The sequence below is a fragment of the Mirounga leonina genome, unplaced genomic scaffold, assembly GCF_011800145.1.
Source record: "Mirounga leonina isolate KUSES-001 unplaced genomic scaffold, KU_Mleo_1.0 Mir_201, whole genome shotgun sequence".
In the NCBI taxonomy this organism is placed as follows: Eukaryota; Metazoa; Chordata; class Mammalia; order Carnivora; family Phocidae; genus Mirounga; species Mirounga leonina.
The window spans coordinates 24,664,733-24,681,738 of record NW_023270504.1 but is presented as its reverse complement, the minus strand read 5'-3'; the positions used below and the strand labels follow the sequence as shown (position 1 = coordinate 24,681,738).

The 17,006-nt window shown below is 55.3% G+C and overlaps 2 protein-coding genes across 4 annotated transcripts; one reads left to right on the top strand and one right to left on the bottom strand.

Moving 5' to 3' along the window:
• Positions 1–515: 515 nt before the first annotated feature.
• CDCA3 (cell division cycle associated 3) lies at positions 516–3,234 on the bottom strand. 2 transcript variants are annotated; one of them, XM_035028342.1, is made up of 6 exons: positions 2,611–3,234; positions 2,222–2,516; positions 1,838–1,967; positions 1,265–1,558; positions 1,037–1,140; positions 516–908 (listed from the first exon to the last, which is right to left on the bottom strand). In XM_035028342.1, exons 2-6 carry the CDS (start codon positions 2,339–2,341, stop codon positions 750–752), a joined length of 807 nt encoding a protein of 268 aa, XP_034884233.1. In that variant the 5' UTR covers positions 2,342–2,516; positions 2,611–3,234; the 3' UTR covers positions 516–749. The 2 variants fall into 2 exon arrangements, with proteins under 2 accessions (XP_034884233.1, XP_034884234.1); XM_035028343.1 differs by having other exon boundaries at positions 2,222–2,397.
• A 238-nt stretch (positions 3,235–3,472) lies between these two features.
• Positions 3,473–16,902, top strand: USP5 (ubiquitin specific peptidase 5). Of its 2 annotated transcripts, none has more exons than XM_035028337.1 (20): positions 3,473–3,677; positions 6,874–6,999; positions 7,242–7,308; positions 7,485–7,618; positions 7,776–7,921; positions 8,138–8,322; positions 8,798–8,892; positions 9,708–9,901; positions 10,651–10,722; positions 11,005–11,092; positions 11,221–11,346; positions 11,818–11,971; positions 12,301–12,475; positions 13,107–13,195; positions 13,818–14,009; positions 14,536–14,679; positions 14,756–14,901; positions 15,121–15,274; positions 15,547–15,631; positions 16,254–16,902. In XM_035028337.1, exons 1-20 carry the CDS (start codon positions 3,567–3,569, stop codon positions 16,345–16,347), a joined length of 2,577 nt encoding a protein of 858 aa, XP_034884228.1. In that variant the 5' UTR covers positions 3,473–3,566; the 3' UTR covers positions 16,348–16,902. The 2 variants fall into 2 exon arrangements, with proteins under 2 accessions (XP_034884228.1, XP_034884229.1); XM_035028338.1 differs by having other exon boundaries at positions 3,478–3,677; positions 13,818–13,940.
• The last annotated feature ends 104 nt before the right edge of the window (positions 16,903–17,006 follow it).

Genomic DNA, 17,006 nt, shown 5'->3' with positions numbered 1-17,006 from the left:
TGTGCTCACTTGCTCTCTCTGACAAATAAATAAAATCTTAAAAAAAAAAAAAAAAAAATCAAGAGCGGTAGGACAGGGAGCCAAGGAAAGGGATGGGGAAGAGATGAAAGATATAGAATCACCAGAATTTAGTGCTAGGGTATGGGATATTAAAAGGGAGGCATTCAAGATAATGCCCAAAGTTCAGGTTTGGATAACAGGGGGTATAATCAGGGATAGAGAATATGGGATGAGGAATAGCTCTGGGGGAAAGAGCAGAAATTCAATTTTAGGTAAACTGACTCTGTAGTGCCTACAGGGCAGCTGGATAAAGGTCAGGGCTAGTTGGAGGGACCTGGAAGTTACCAGAATATAAGTGAATGATAGCTAAAGCCCTAGAAGTGAACACCTAGGGAGAGCAAGAGAACGCCAAGGACAGACCTCTGGGGAACCCCAGGATTTAAGGGAAGCATGTGAAAGAGGCTTGGAGGACAGGGAACCCAAGTTCCTCAGGCTGCTTTTCTACATACAGAAGCCCACTGCAAGGTTTAGGTAGAACACTTGAAAACATCATTTAAAACCATGTTCTTTAATATACAAGAAACACATGAGACACAAAGACAGCCCAAGAAAGCGCTCAGTCCCCGAGCTGGGAGTTTAGGGGGGCGTTGAAGACAACAAGCCTTTCCAGTCTCCCAGGGAAAGATGGGGTTGAGGGGACGCAACATCACTAGGCCCCGGGTGAAGCCAGTGCTGGGGCCATACTCGGCCTAGTTCTCCACCAAGTTTGGAAAGTGCTGATTTTCCTTGTCCTGATCCTGGCCCTGCTCCCACACTCGGCCTCCAGTTTTCAGAAGTCGTCCAGTTCCCAGAACGGCCCCTTCCTTTAGCTCCCTAGCATTGTCACTCAGGGGAGAAGGCCGCTTACCCTGCCAAAAGCAGTGTGTGAGTTGGAGCAGGGAGGGACGTTGTTCAAGAGAGCGAAGATTGGGTAAAAAGGCTTCCCACCCTCTACCCTGGATTTCTTAGTAACGGTTTTCACCCTGTCTCCCGTTACCTGTCGTGGTGTCAGAGTTCCAGGGGAGTTGTCATCCTGTAGGATTGCGAGGGGAGATCTCCCTAGTACCTTGCCATTTGCTTTCCGTCTATTGTGCTTAGAACCTAGGGTGGGTAAGGAGATAAAGCCAAAAGCCAAAATTAGGGGCTTACAGTTTATTCCTCCTACACTCATCCGTGGACATTATCCCGATTTCTCTTCCCTCTACCTTGCCCTTAGATTCTGTACCTGAAGATCGGGGAGTCTCAGGGTCTCTCAAGGGCTTGTCCGAGCCCTGGCTGGCCATGGGGGTTTCTGAGGGTTGTCCTGCTTCCTCCTTGGAGAACACCTGCTTGGAGGGGAGCTCAGTCTGCCTCCAGGGTGGCATCTGGTCTTCAAGGGAAAACTGGGTGCCCAGAGGCAAGTCCAATTCAGAAGATGAAGTTGCCTCTAAGGGCAGAACAGGCTCTGGGGGCAGATTCGATCTGGGGGCTTCGGTCTCAAATACTTCACTCAGCTGTTTCACCAGTGGGCTTGGGGGTTCTAGAGGGGAGAAGTCAAGTGAGATAGTGACGCAATGATACAAACCATTCAGCAAAGAGGAAAAGATACAGGAACTTTAGGATTCATGCCCTGGTGGGTGAGGGATTGGGAAGAGAGAAATCAAGGTGAGAGGAGAAATGTTGAGATAAGAGTGAGATTGGTTCAAAGCAAGAGGATGGAGGCTCCTTTAAGAAGGAGCTCTCAGAAGATGGCTTCATTGGCCTAACCCACGGACGCTAGGTGACAGCCTTACCAAAATTCCCTGGGCCCACCATTTACCTCCGCTGCTGGTCTTCATAGGTGTCCGTGCAATGCCAAGGGTAGGAGAGCGGGGATCTGAGTCTTGGGCCTGATTGGGACCCTCCAGCGGCTCCCCTGCTGGTACGTTTGGCTGTGGAGAGCTCTCCACCTGGTAGAACCAAAGGCTACAACAAGTCTGGACCCTGACTCTTTCTTCCGTCCCAGGTCTCTAGCCCCAGGTGGATATTCCAGGCAGGCACTGCCAACGCCCCTCAGGCATTCCGCCTACCCCATCCGGATTAAGAAAGTGGAAAACAAGGCCTCAAATAGAAAGAGGAGGAGGGCGTGAGGGCTTTCTCAGAATCAGGTTAGGCAGAAGCCCAAGAATTCCGACTCTGCCTCCCCCACCCCGGCCCGGAGTACCTGGATGGGAGTGCGCAGGATGCCGGCACTAGGTGAACGGGGGTCCGCCACTCGGGCCAGAAGCTTGTTGTGCGGCGGAGGCCGCGCCGGAGTGACTGGGAAGCTCTTGGCTGAGCCCATCTCAACCAGGGAGAATAAGGTGGGGCAGAGCCCGGCCCGGGGCGAGGAGGGGACGCCTGTGAGAAATGACTCAGGTCTCAGCCATTGCCGCGACCACGTCTGACCTCTGACTGCAGACCACCCGATCTTCCCGGTTCCCAGTCGAGGAGCCGTCCGGCCGCTGGGCCAGAGGCCTCTGTGGAGATAATGACTGGTGCAGCTGACAGGCCAGCTCGTTCCGGGCCCGCTGGTCCCTCTAACTTACTCAGTAATTAATTCAAATCACTTACCAGGCCCCGATTCCTCTCTTGGGTGCACAGCAGCTCGAGCCTCAACTCCCGACGCCGAGTTTCAAACCTCCCGCCACGCCCCCTGCTTTGACCCTATTGGTGGAGCCGACGCAGGGTCCTATAGGCCTCCTTGTGAGACCCGCCTCCAGTGCAGGAAGCCATTGGGCTGGGACGACGTCTATCATGAGGACCATTGGGCCAATGAGCAGCGGCTCGGCTTGTCCAGGGCTGACACCGCCCCGATAAGGGGACTTTTGTCCCGCAACGGGTTCCGAGTTGTCCGTCGTGACTTTGAGGAGTGCCAGTCTTCGCTTTTACGACCTTCAGTTTCTAAGCCAAATGATCTTATTAAAAAAATAGAGTCGTGAAATTTTACGCGATTTTGTACAGATCCAGCTGGAGACGAAGTTGTGAAGGTTTTTCTGAGGCGACAGAGATAGTAGTGCTTATTGGTTGACGGAGTTATCAATCACTCGACACCAACCCTCTCAAACTCCGCCTCATTGGACAGCCCCTTTTCAAATACCAGGAGTACAACTGGCCTTCTATTTTCCGATTGGACAGGACCCAGGAAAGTTTCTGGGATTGATTGGTTTAAACAACCGTCAGTTTCTGCTCTTTGATAGAAGGCACGCGAAGGGACTGTAGGGCTCCCAGAGTCCGAGCATCCAAAACTCGGGGACCCACCTCGCTGCTCTACATGCGCTCTGCCCTTGGGAGCGTGGGATTGGTTCTTTCGACCATCGGTTGCATTAGAAGGGCTTTTCATTGGCGTTAGCCAAGAGTAGGGCAGAGGGCGGAGCACTAGTAGGCAGGCTGCGTCCAACTGCCATTCTCGCGCGTCCTCCCTTTAGCGCATGCACCTAACGAGTAGCGCTCATTGGACGGCAAGCCTAGGGGGTGGGGGACTGGGAACGGTGGGAGCCGCTGTGTGTGGAGGAGCTGCTGCCGGTGTCATGGCGGAGCTGAGTGAGGAGGCGCTGCTGTCAGTATTACCGACGATCCGGGTTCCTAAGGCTGGAGACCGGGTCCACAAAGACGAGTGCGCCTTCTCCTTCGACACACCGGTAAGCCCATTCCCCACGCCCGCAGCGAGCACGACTTCCTTCCATCGCCCTGGTCATTCTGCCGGGGCCTGCAAGGCTTGGGCTACCGCCTCCCTGCGATGCACCATGGGACTTGTAGTCTTCCACGCTCCTCCCTGCCGTTGCATTCAATTAGCTGGAGCTGTCGTATGACTACCGCCCCCGGAAGGCACCGCGCCCGCCTCACCCGTTCCCCGTCTCGTGGAGCACTGTGGGGATCGTAGTCTCTCTCTCCCCTCATTGCCGTTCCAAGGCAGAGGCGTATCCCGATCGTCGGACTACATCCCCCAAGTGGACCCCTGCGAAAGCCTGGGAGTTGGCCTTGCCTGCCGCGCACGGCTCTCCGGGTTTTGTAGTCTCGTGCCGGAGGGATGGGGCGACCCCGCACTGTTCGGGGCCGGTGTTAGGGTTGGAGGGTGGGGACTGCAGTTCGTAGGCGCCTAGTAGTCTGGAAGGGACCGTGAAGAAGGCCAGTTCTGAGAAGGGCCAAGTTAGAGAGACTCCACCCATGGTTAATGTGGACAGGGGGCGGGGAGGTGGGTCATTGGTGGTAGGGAGGAGAGGAAAGAAGGGAGGAAAGCTCTAGTCTTTTCTCCTTTGAGGTGACCTGTGACTGCAGCCCCCTCTCTTTTTCCCGCCCATCACAGAGAGCAGAGGGAACCCTTTTAAAAGTATTCCCAGAGAGACGGTGTCTTTCGTGAAGGATACTAAGACCCCTTTCCCATCCCGGTCCCACCCTTGACTAGTTAGACAAAGCCTCCACCCACACCATGCTTCACGTTTTGCAGGCTCCACCCGGAACCTCTCTTCCTGCAGTTCTGCCTTCCTGTGTCACCCTCAAGCGGAGACTAGCCTTTGGCCTGGCCAGAGTCTTAACTGAGAGGGCAGCAGCCTGGTTGGGATCCGCCCCCCTCTCTACCCCTCCCGACCAGCGGCCGCTGGGCCCTGCCCAGGGTATTCAGCCAGAACAGCTCATGGCTGGGAAAACTGCAAGTCAGAGTGGAAAGGCTTCATTAATGCATCGCCAGTGCTGAGTATAGCAGCATGATCTAAGGCCCAGTTCAGGATCATCACTGTGATTTGTGGTTTGCTTGGTTTGCTAGGCTTTGATCTGAGCCTCAGACAATGTGCTGCTTCTCTGGAGTCTGGCTTTGGCAGAGCTGAAAGAGGATGGCTCAGAGCAGAGCTCCAGGGTTCCCAAGCCTTGGGGAAACCAGCGTTTATTTCCAACAGAGGAGTTCGGTTACCGCGGAGCTCCCACATGCCACCCAGTTCATCAAGTGCAGGGCTTGGTGAAGCACTGTCTTCCTCAGGAGGGAAAGGTTTTTCTTAATTACCAACAGATGGTAGAAGTCAGTGGCTCCCTCTTCACATTCCTGTCTGTCTCTCCTTGGTAACTGCTTCGAATAATCCAAATGGTGTTTTTGTAAGCTTGTTATACTTTCCTTCTCTCATCCCAAGTCAGGAGATCTCCAGTGTGGCTTAGTTGCTTTCTTAACCAACTACCAGCGTGTTTGATTATCTTCAAATTGGGTTCATGGTGGAAGAGAGCTTATTTGACTTCCCTGATGAAAAATGTTCCATTTGCTCATCAACATTGTAATCCACACTGTTCTAGGGAATGGTACAGAGCAATCTATGGGACCAAGGACTAACTGCCTTAGACAGTGCCCTATTTTTCATATCACAGCAGAGAATTTGTCAAGGCCACTGAGACGTTTATTCAAGGAAGAAGATGCCTGTCGTTGCTTGGATCTGAGGGAAGACTCTTGTTTTCTCCACTTATCTCCTCCACCTTATCCATCACTATTCACAAAGGCACTGGCAGACTTGTTCTGTTTTAGAGAAGCTCATCCTCCCTCCTTAGCCGTGATTAAGGGTGGACCCTTGTCTTTCCCTGTTTTCTTCCTGGGTTATATGTATTTTAGCTGTCTTAGCAGGTGTTGCTAGATTATTCTACAGAGGGAATGGCTTTGAGGTTGGCAGTTGATGGACGTCAGTGGGGATTTAGTTATTGGTCAGAAGGGAGGCAGCAGGGTAGTGGCTGGAGAATGCTGGTCTTCATGTCTCTGTCAAACTAGGCCCAGGTATAGCAGTGAGCCCCAGCCCCAGGTATAGCAGTGTTTTGTTTGTTTGTTTGTTTGTTTTTAAGATTATTTATTTATTTGACAGAGACACAGCGAGAGAGGGAACACAAGCAGGGGGAGTGGGAAAGGAGAAGCAGGCTTCCCACGGAGCAGGGAGCCCGATGCGGGGCTCAATCCCAGGACCCTGGGATCCTGACCTGAGCCGAAGGCAGACACTTAACCGACTGAGCCACCCAGGAGCCCCCAGACAAGGCATTGTTACCCTGGAGCCAGGCTTTAGCAGGAAAGGAGGGAGAAGCCTCAGCGTGGACCAAGGTTTGACGACCTAGTAGGGTGTGGTAAAGGAAAAGTCTGGGCTTGCTGGCAAGCTCAGGAGCTGGGTGTATTGTTCAAGTTTTAGAATCTCGGCTCCTCCAGTCCGGAAAGTTTTCTGAGTCCTGGAGATGAGGCAGGGTTTGTCATTGTGTCCCTGGTTTAGGTTCTGTGTCTGACATGCAGGCCTTTCTTCTCCAAGGAAAGGACCCCTTTTCCCTCTGAATATAATCACTGGCACTGGAAGTCCATGGTATTTGATTCCCATTTACCTCAAGGAGAGAGGTAAAGGGGGGTGCCTGGATGACTCAGTCTGCCTTTGGCTCAGGTCATGATCCCGGAGTCCTGGGATCGAGTCCTTTGTTGGGCTACCTGCTCAGTGGGGAGCCTGCCCTCTCTCTCCCACTCCCTCTGCTTGTGTGCTCGCACTCTCTCTCTCTCAAGTAAATAAAATCTTAAAAAAAAGAGATAAAGGGAGTTCTCTATAATTGATTGGAAGGCTCCAAAGCCCAAAGAAGGAACAAGAAGGAAGAGGAGTGGTGACTGACAGGTGTTGCTCAGCCCCTGGTATCTTTGGTTGTTATCAAAGTCATAGGAGAATGGGGAAAATTTTTGCCATGTACTGGGTCCTAAAAGGCTAAATGACTGCCAAGAGCCACATGGTGTTGAAGAACAGAGCTTTTCTTTTGGAAACCAGCAGTGTCTGGCCCTAGGTCTTGGTTTCCCCACCAGGCTTCATCCTCCCTGTGTTTTCTCCCCTGCTTCTTCTTGTACTGCAGGAGTCTGAGGGTGGCCTCTACATCTGCATGAACACATTCCTGGGCTTTGGGAAACAGTATGTGGAGAGACATTTCAACAAGACAGGCCAGCGAGTCTACCTGCACCTTCGGAGGACCCGGCGCCCGGTAGGGACAGGGCTGGGGCAGGGCCTGGGGATATTCAGGCACAGGCCCCTGGGCCTCCATTTTGAATCTGTCTCTTCTGTTCTGACCTCCGATTGGCCTCAATTTCCCCCTCACCTATTTCTGTTGGTATCATTAGAACTCAGCACCCATTTTTTTTAGCTCCGTTCCCTTCTAAGATTAACCCACTCTGTCCTATCTGTCCTCCCCATTTGCTGATCCCGGCCCTTCCTGCGTCATTGCAGAAAGAGGAGGACACCACTACAAGCACGGGAGACCCCCCCCGCAAGAAGCCCACCCGGCTGGCTATTGGTGAGCACCATCACAGTCCTGTTCTTCCTGAGCTGGTCTTCCCCGCTCTTAGACGTTCTAGGAAAGCCCCAAAAGAATGGACCTGATCAGTGGCCCACAGTGAGATGCTGTATCAGAGGAGGGACATTTACCTGTGGTGGTTGTCCTACCCTCCCTCCTCTTCCCTGTTTCACCAGGCATGGAAGGCGGGTTTGACCTCAGCGAGGAGAAGTTTGAATATGATGAGGATGTGAAGATTGTTATTTTGCCGGATTACCTGGAGATTGCCCGGGATGGGTTGGGGGGACTGCCTGACATCGTCAGAGATCGGGTACGAATACTTTCCCACCCTACCAGGGTCTCTAGGGCAAGTGGGGCCCGAGCAGTGATGTCTTGGGCAAGCCCCGGGAGAGCTGGAGACTGAGGGGCTAGAGGGGCAGGGGACAGGGGAGGGCTGGGTACCGTCTCTGACCCTCTGCTTCCCCCAGGTGACCAGTGCGGTGGAGGCCCTACTGTCGGCTGACTCAGCCTTCCGCAAGCAGGAGGTGCAGGCCTGGGATGGGGAAGTACGGCAGGTGTCTAAGCATGCCTTCAACCTCAAGCAGCTGGACAACCCTTCTCGAATCCCTCCCTGGTGAGGCCTGGCCCTTCCACCTTGGGGTACAACCCCCAGAACAGGGGGTTCTGGTGGGGAGAGGGTCAGGAGCAGGCTAAGGAGGGGGACTAGGGAAGATGAACTCAGCAAAGGGATGTCTAGAGGAGAGGAGAAGAGAGAGCTCTTGGACTGGCAGGGGGCCAATCCCATGACCCCTGACCCCTATCTCAGCTGACTTTCTTCTTCCTGGGTTAGTGGCTGGAAGTGTTCCAAGTGTGACATGAGAGAGAACCTGTGGCTCAACCTGACAGATGGCTCCATTCTCTGCGGCCGACGCTACTTCGATGGCAGTGGGGGCAACAACCATGCTGTGGAGCATTACAGGGAGACGGGCTACCCGTTAGCTGTCAAGCTGGGCACCATCACACCCGACGGAGCTGGTACTCCCTCCCCTCCCCTCCTCCAGCTCCCTCCATGCTGAAGTGTGTCTGAACTGTTACTCACTGTGTATGACCCAAGTAACACGTCAGTACATTCTCTTGATAAACAATGAAAATACCGCAGATGAGACTAAATCTTCAGTTAACCCCCGAAATCCAGTCCCTTTTTTAGAGGTTACATAACCAGCATTATCTGTTTAGCGAGTATCCTTCCAAACCCATCGGACCCTAGCACCTTACCCTGCGTGGTAGAGTCACAAGTAACTCCAGCCCCCGCGCTCTTTCACCCCATCTTCCCAGCCAGCCAGTCTCCGAAGGGCCCATGACTTCGCTGCTACTCAGGGCAGCCAAGAGGGTTACCTTTACGGGCTCATCCTTCTGTCCCACCAGCGCCCCCTCGGGGCAGGGAGTGGGATTGGTGGCCAGGCCGGGCCAGAGCCACCCCTTCTGACCCTGCTCCTGCCTCCTGCCCTAGACGTGTACTCCTATGACGAGGATGACATGGTCCTGGACCCCAGCCTGGCTGAGCACCTGTCCCACTTTGGCATCGACATGCTAAAGATGCAGAAGGTGAGGTCCCCTCCAGCTTCAGATTCTCCTCATCCCCACCCACTGGGCGCTTCCCGCCTGAGGCTGAAGCAGCGTGTCCACAGCAGCTGCCACAGTTATCCCAGTCCCCGAGACATTTGCGCTTCCTTTGAAAAACCTTCTAGAATAATTTATTCATTCACTGAATACTGCTGAGTACCTACTATGTGCTAGTCACGGTGTGACTAAGACAGAGACTTACAGTCTAGATGGAAAGGGACATTTATCATGTGCTCAGGTAAATGAGTGAATAACCACAAACCGATGGGTGCTGTGAGAGAGATATAGAGGGGCGTCTGGGTGGCTCAGTGGGTTAAGCGTCTGACTTCTGATCTCAGCTCAGGTCTTGATGTCAGAGTTGTGAGTTCAAGCCCCGTGTTGGGCTCCACGCCCAGCGTGGAGCCTACTCAATAAAAAAAAGGGAGAGACAGAGACAGGTGCTGCAGGAGTGGTATACAGCAGGAGGACCTGGCTGGTCGAGGGGATGAAGGAAGTGATGCTTGAGTGCAGAGCTGAGGGGTGAGAAGGAATGAGAAAAACACTTCAAGCAGAGGGAATCGCATTCATTTCTTCTTGTCACCAGAGCGGAGGCCTGATGGCTCACAGGCCTCGGGGACGATCACTCGTGGCCTTCCAGGACTGGGACTGGGGATATCCAGTGTGTCTCCCGTGTGAGAGTCCGTAATTGAACACATTCGAAGCTCCAGCTGGGGACTGTCCTGGACCCTGTGAGGGATCGGTGTGAAAAATCCAGGACTGAGTTTCCCACTGTGTCTGAAGTGCCCCTTCCCTTGCAGACGGACAAGACGATGACAGAGCTGGAGATCGATATGAACCAGCGGATTGGCGAATGGGAGCTGATCCAGGAGTCAGGTGTGCCACTGAAGCCCCTGTTCGGGCCTGGCTACACGGGCATCCGGAACCTGGGTAACAGCTGCTACCTCAACTCGGTGGTCCAGGTGCTCTTCAGCATCCCCGACTTCCAGAGGAAGTGAGTGGCACCCCCTCCCGGTGACTGGACCCCTGACCCCACAGCTCTGCCGGTAGCCAGCCTTTTGGCACAATCCTCCTTCAGCCACCGTCAGGACTTCTGTGTTCTGGCTCGGTCTTCGTTCCTGTGACGCCGTGGCTGGCGTACTCCCATCAGTTAGAGCAGCCCCGGTTCCCCGGCCCCATGGGCCCCAGCGAGGGCAGAACACTGAACCCCAGGGCACTCCCTGGCCTCCTGACTGACTCAGCGGGGGAGGAGGTGCTCTTCACTTCAGGCCAGTGACAGCAGATGAGGACCTACCGTGGCCATGTAGCCCTTGGAGGGGAGGGGAAGGCCTGGGACACCAGGAGAGAGAAAAGGCCCATTCTGAGCAGAAAGGAGTCTGCCTTCTAACTGAGAATGACTCCATGCATATGTGGAAACTTAACAACATGTTGACCCATTCCGTCCCACAGAATGGGAACTGTCCTTGCCCTTCTCCCAGGCTGCCTTCTCCCCTCCCCTGGCTCGCTCCTGGGAAGGAGGCCGGGAGAGAAGGCAGTGGAGTGCACCACATGCTGGCATAGTTGAGAAGGGGAGGAAGGACAGGTGGCCGGGAAGAAATGGGAAGGAATGGGACTTCGTGGTTGAACCACGTAACTCCCCACTCTGGAGGGAGTCCGTTCCCTGAGCAAGTGGATAATACTCCCTCCCCTTTCCCTTGGATCCCAGGCCATCGCGCCTTCAATTATGCTTCCCTTGGCTCTTAGGTATGTGGATAAGCTGGAGAAGATCTTCCAGAATGCCCCGACGGACCCTACCCAGGACTTCAGCACCCAGGTGTATGTAGCCAGATCCCGTGTACAAAGCTTCTCGAGAGCCTCGCAGCCTGTATGCCTTCTCTTCTCCATGATCGCCTGGAGAGGGCAGCAGCGTAGGATGTTTGCCTCGGGCCCTGCTGTCTGCCTTGAGTTGGGCTCCTGGGGGCTCTGCGGTTTTTCACACTGTAGAGAGTTGCCTAAGGGCTGTAAGCAGGGGTTGAGTTGGGGCGGAAAAGGCACAGAGAGAGGTCAGATGATCATTAGTGGGCTGAAGCTAAATGGTTCTCTTGGATGTTAACGCAGGGCCAAACTGGGCCATGGCCTGCTCTCAGGAGAATATTCCAAGCCAGCACCGGAATCAGGCGATGGGGAGCAGGTGTCAGAACAGAAGGTGAGTCTGGGACGCTATCCCTTTCAGGCTCTGGAATTAAGGGGAGACAGGTCTGGGAGATGTCTAAACAAGGCCCCTTGGTGGCCTCTTGAGCCCCAGCTGAATCGCTGCCCTGGCTCTCTGCCTAGGAAGTTCAAGATGGCATTGCCCCTCGGATGTTCAAGGCCCTCATTGGCAAGGGTCACCCTGAGTTCTCCACCAACCGGCAGCAGGATGCCCAAGAGTTCTTTCTTCACCTCATCAACATGGTGGAGGTAAGGGCTGGGCAGACGGCAAGGAGGGCACTCCGCACTCCCTCCATCTGCCTGCAGCTCTCGCCCTTCTCCCCCCTGCCCATTCCGTCCGGTCAGCCCCAACCAGCCCCGCAGCTGGGCCCCGGGGGTCTGCGTGCACTGGGCCTTCCCTGAGGAGAAAGCTAAGCAGTGATCCTTATACCTGATGGGCTTGCAGCCCAATGAAGGGTACACCCAGAGCAAATGAGATGAAGATGCTTATTGCCTATAGAGAAAAATACCAACACGTTCCCCCACGGTCTCCCAGTGCCGTGATGGCACCGGGGCTGGGGGGGGGAGTTGATTAGGGAAGGATCTACTCTTGCACCCGCATGCCTCCTAGGGGCAGACTCCCTTCCTCTCCTCTCTCTCCCTGACCCCCTAGTGGCCCTTTCAGGCCCCCATCCCCTTTCCTGGCCGTGCCGATCTCCCCACACTGCCTCTTTCCCACAGAGGAATTGTCGGAGCTCTGAAAACCCTAACGAGGTGTTCCGCTTCTTGGTGGAGGAAAAGATCAAGTGCCTGGCCACAGAGAAGGTGAAGTACACCCAGCGAGTGGACTACATCATGCAGCTGCCTGTGCGCATGGACGCAGCCCTTAACAAAGGCAGGTTGCTCTCGGCGAGGCCTGGGTGCAGGGGGACTGTGAGGCCTAGGCGGGGTGCTAGGACACCTTATGGGAGCAGAGCCCACAGTGTGCCCTGCTCCCCCAGCCAGAGTTCTGGAGCGGGGGCCATCTCGGGGAGGTAGGGTCACCCTTGCTTGTCAGCGCTGTGCTGAGGACGAGAGGCGAGATCATACGTGGGTGTGTGTCACAGGGGTTTGGAGGGGGCGGGGCAGCTGACGTAGTCAACGGCCATCGGGCCAGCCTGGCAAGACTAAGGAGGGCAAGGGGCAGTGGCCTCTGAAGGCCTCACCCACCAATTCTGCCACCAGAGGAGCTTCTGGAGTATGAGGAGAAGAGGCGGCAAGCCGAGGAGGAGAAGTTACCACTACCGGAGCTGGTCCGGGCCCAGGTGCCCTTCAGCTCCTGCCTGGAGGCCTATGGGGCCCCGGAGCAGGTGGACGACTTCTGGAGCACGGCCCTGCAGGCCAAATCAGTAGCTGTCAAGTAAGTCCTGTTGGTCTGCGCCTCAGGCTTCGGGCCGCTCTCAGGGTGACCCCAAAGATACTCTCTGCCTCGTTCTCAGTCTTTCGGCCCTTCGTGTTTGGAGTCTCAGGGCCATGTCCGTTGGGGCTGCTCATCATCTGGCCCCGAGGGAAGGGAGAGTTCCCAACAGCAGTCGACGTGGATGATTGCCACATTCCCTTGTCCTGCCCCGATCACCCCATCTCCTCCTGTGGGACAGGGTCACGTTTTCGTGCAGCTTCTGTCCACTCGTGCCCTCAATCTTGGCAGAACAAAGGCACATAGTCTCCGTTTTGGACAGAATTTGGATTTCTAGCAAACGGCCTGAGTTTGGGCCTCATTCTGTCGTTGGCATAAGCTTGAGATCTGAAAGAGTACTTGGTCTCAAGGGATTTCAGCCATTTCCCCTCCTCCCCCACCTTTGACAGGACCCCGGCTTCTGCCGCTCCTTGTCTGCAGATGCTCTGATGCCTGCCCAGGGCAAGATAAGAATATGGAGTATCTTCTGGGCTATCAGGTCTTCTACCCACGAGAGGCTGAACCCCAGGGTGGGGGTCTCAGGCGAGGAGAACTTTGGGATTCTTTGGGTACCAGGACATTCTCTCTTCCCTAGGACCACACGATTTGCCTCTTTCCCTGACTACCTGGTCATCCAGATCAAGAAGTTCACCTTCGGCTTAGACTGGGTGCCCAAGAAACTGGGTATGGTGGCTGGGACGAGTGAGGGAGGTTACGCAGAAAATGCGAGAAAAAGAAGGGGCCTTACCGTGTGTAAACTAGTGATTCTCCACCTTTTCTCCAAAGGAGGAAAACATAACCCTAAATGTTTCAAAATGAGCCGAGTTTGAAAAGCACGGACTAAAAATATTAAGACACTTGATTTTACAGTGATGATTACAACCAAAAGCGGTTTTCATAGTTTTACTTTTGTACTTGGTAAGAGGTTCTCATTTAGATAATCTTGAAACGGTTCTCGTGAGTCTTACAGCCCCTGATGACTTTGAGAACTCCTGATTTCACTTCGTGTCCTAGATAAGTCGAGACCCACAGAGGTATGAGATCATTGTGTTGTACAAGTTGGAGGCCCCCGTCCTTGTCCGTAGTGCACCTGAGGCAGATCTAGGACTAGAATCCAGGCCTCCTGATTCCCAGGCCCACCATTACATTACACGGGGACCCCTGCGATTGGTACCGCTCTGAGCAGCTCCTTATTCCAGAGCAGTGCCAAGGTGTGGGGCAGGGCCTTGAGGATCCCCAAGTGCTTTCTCAGGGAGGGCCCCAGGGAGCTGGGGAGGTGACCCTTTTCCCACCGTTCCAATTACAGATGTGTCCATTGAGATGCCAGAGGAGCTAGACATCTCCCAGTTGAGGGGTACAGGGCTGCAGCCTGGGGAGGAGGAGCTGCCTGACATTGCCCCACCCCTGGTCACTCCGGATGAGCCCAAAGGTAGCCTTGGTTTCTATGGCAACGAAGACGAAGACTCCTTCTGCTCCCCTCACTTCTCCTCTCCGACATGTTAGTGACTCTTCTTCCTGCCTGTCTCTCTCCTTTGCTGATGGGGGTCTTCTCTGCCTGCCTCCCCTTGACCCTGTCCTTCGTGTTTCTCCTGTCCTCCCTTTCAAATTTCCCCTGCCCTCTTGATGGACGTGAGGGCCGACTAGGGCACTCCCCGCCACTTTCTCTGTGTGGATGGCAGTAGCCCTGGCCGCTTGCTTCTCTGCCCTTGTCACCTCAGTGCATGGGGGTGGGGAGAGGCAGCATACTCCAGAAACGGGGCCCATTCTGTGAGAATGGGCGAGGAGGGGATCCACGGGAGAGCTTTAGCCTCAGTTCTGTGTCTGTAGTCCTGCGGCCCCCACATTATGGCGTGTCGCCATTTTAGTTCTGGAGTAAGGTGCCAGGCCTTGGAAAGGAAATGCATGGAACCGGGGTTGGGGGGGGGGTGTTGGGAGAGGGCCAGAGGGCTGAACTGTGGGAGGCAGAAGGAGCAGATAGTGGCCCAAGGAGTTGGGTCACTGTGCCCTCACTTCTCCCCCCACAGCACCCATGTTGGACGAATCGGTCATCATCCAGCTGGTGGAGATGGGCTTCCCTATGGATGCCTGCCGCAAGGCTGTCTACTACACGGGCAACAGTGGGGCTGAGGCCGCCATGAACTGGGTCATGTCACACATGGACGACCCAGGTAGGCTGGGGTGGGCGGCAGGGTGGAACGGGGCCCCTGTCCTCCCACACACACTTCAACCCCTTCACCCCCGCAGATTTTGCAAACCCCCTCATCCTGCCTGGCTCCAGCGGGCCTGGCTCCACGAGTGCAGCAGCTGACCCCCCACCGGAGGACTGCGTGAGCACCATCGTTTCCATGGGCTTCTCCCGGGACCAGGCCCTGAAAGCTCTTCGGGCCACGGTATGGGCTGCCCCTGGCTGAGGACCGGGGGCCGGTGGGGAAGAACCGGGTGGGGGTGAGGGTCCATCCTTTGTGAGCCAGACCCAGGACCACTGGTGTGGGACGGCCGAGGCTCGGGCTCCACCCTTTTATGGCTGTGTTGAAGGAGTGGAGGCCTTCACTGGTGGTCTTTCTGGCCCTGAACTTGTTGGAAAGAGTAATGTTTCCCTCCTCTCCAAGAACAATAGCTTAGAAAGGGCCGTGGACTGGATCTTCAGTCACATCGATGACCTGGATGCAGAAGCCGCCATGGACATCTCGGAGGGCCGCTCAGCTGCCGACTCCATCTCCGAGTCTGTGCCAGTAGGACCTAAAGTCCGGGATGGGCCTGGAAGTGAGTGTCCCTGGGAAACAGGATGGGCCGGCGGAATCTAGCCAGTCTGCTACCAGCTCCTCATTCCAAGGCAGCTCTGCTTCCCTCAGGGGGCAGAGGGGGCAGAAGCTTCTTTCCACTGGCGTGGCTTTGGAAGGTGGGCTGCTAGGAGGCCGAGACAGACTTGTGACCCAGTTGCTGCCCCCCAGTCCCTGAGATTGGTGTCCTGAGTTTGGGCTGTTAGATGCATCTTTGCACTGGCGCTCAGGGATCCCTCTCTTTGTCTCCTCTAGAGTATCAGCTCTTTGCCTTCATCAGTCACATGGGCACCTCTACCATGTGTGGTCACTATGTCTGCCACATCAAGAAGGAAGGCAGGTGAGGGGCTGGCAGGGTACGTTCTGAACCGGGGAGTGCTGGTGGGGATGAGTGGGGGCATCCTGGGAGTCCTTAGAATATTTGCGGGAGAAGGTAAAGGCCTGCTGGATGGGGGCGCGTAGAGACAGCAGAAAGTGATAGAACGCCTGACAGCAGGGATCGGCAAACGACAGACAGCCCAAGGCCACCTGCTTTTCTAAGTAAAGTTTCAACGAGCATAACCACACTTACTCATATATGTATCGTCCGTGGCTGTTTTCACGCTGCAACAGGAAAGTTGAGTAATTGTGTCAGAGACCGGATGGCCTGCAAAACCTAAACTACTTACTGCCTGGCCCTTTCCAGAAAAAGTTTGCGGACCGGGGCCTGACAGGAATGGGTGGGGGTGGCCGTAGAGGGACTGGAGGATTTGAAGACTCGAGCAGGGAATGGGATTGGGATGCTCCCTTGAGGCAGGTAGCAGCTAGCCTGTAGGTGTGGGGGCCCAGGCTGAGAACATTGGGAACCTTTGGCCCGGAATCACCGGGATCAACTCCAGGGGCTATGTCAGAGACTAAGTTGATGCAAAGTGGTTGCCCAGTCTGTTCTTCCTTCTCTACCCTCCCCCTCCCCTCTTCCCCAGATGGGTGATCTACAATGACCAGAAAGTGTGTGCCTCCGAGAAGCCACCTAAGGACCTGGGCTACATCTACTTCTACCAGAGAGTGGCCAGCTAAGAGCCTGCCCTGACCCCTTACCGCTGAGGACAGGGGACGGACCATCTGGCATGAGGGACAGGGGCTGAGGGATGGACTTCAGCCACCCCCTCCCCTGCTCTGTACCCTTTTTCTTTTTGTCCTCAGCAGCAGGGAAGAGGCTAGAGGCCATAGGAGAATGGCCAAGCAAAGCGGGGGACACTCGAGAGACTTTGGGGATAGAGCAGGAAGGGGATGGGAGGGGCTGGCCACCTGTCTGTGAGGAGACATTGTTGCTTTCCCCGCCCCTTGAACCCACAGTGCTCTGCTTCTCTGTGTAATCCTGCCCGCCCCTGGTGTGGAGGGGGGCTTGTTTGTGTGTGCGTGCGGGTGTAGCTTTGTGCGGCCTCTTCCACAGGAGGGGGCGTCCGGGCCTCCCCTCCCTCTTTGTGTTTGCTCCCTGTGTGGTCAGGCAAGGAGGGCTGTGAGGGAAATGGGGATCCCCCTCGCCCTCCAGCCTGTCTTTCCCCCACCCTGTCTCTTCCCTGCCCTTCTCTGGAAAATGCCAAAATACACGATGTGAATAAAATACAATGGCTAAGTCGTGTCCTGTTTGGTACCCTGAGGGAGACTGATCTTGCCTGGGGCTAGCAGGAGAGCGGCCTCTGCCCCTTGCCTGTCTCTGCCCCCTCCCTGGGCAG

Bases quoted from the DNA above. Each gene is read 5' to 3' on its own strand.
- CDCA3 (XM_035028342.1), bottom strand. From the start codon at position 2,341: ATGGGCTCAGCCAAGAGCTTCCCAGTCACTCCGGCGCGGCCTCCGCCG. The intron at 1,559-1,837 runs GTAAATGGTGGG...TCTCCCCTCTAG, and splicing joins TATGAAGACCAGCAGCGGAG to AACCCCCAAGCCCACTGGTG. The intron at 1,141-1,264 runs GTACAGAATCTA...TACCCACCCTAG, and splicing joins TGAGACTCCCCGATCTTCAG to GTTCTAAGCACAATAGACGG.
- USP5 (XM_035028337.1), top strand. From the start codon at position 3,567: ATGGCGGAGCTGAGTGAGGAGGCGCTGCTGTCAGTATTACCGACGATC. The intron at 11,972-12,300 runs GCAGGTTGCTCT...TTCTGCCACCAG, and splicing joins GGACGCAGCCCTTAACAAAG to AGGAGCTTCTGGAGTATGAG. The intron at 14,680-14,755 runs GTAGGCTGGGGT...TCACCCCCGCAG, and splicing joins GTCACACATGGACGACCCAG to ATTTTGCAAACCCCCTCATC.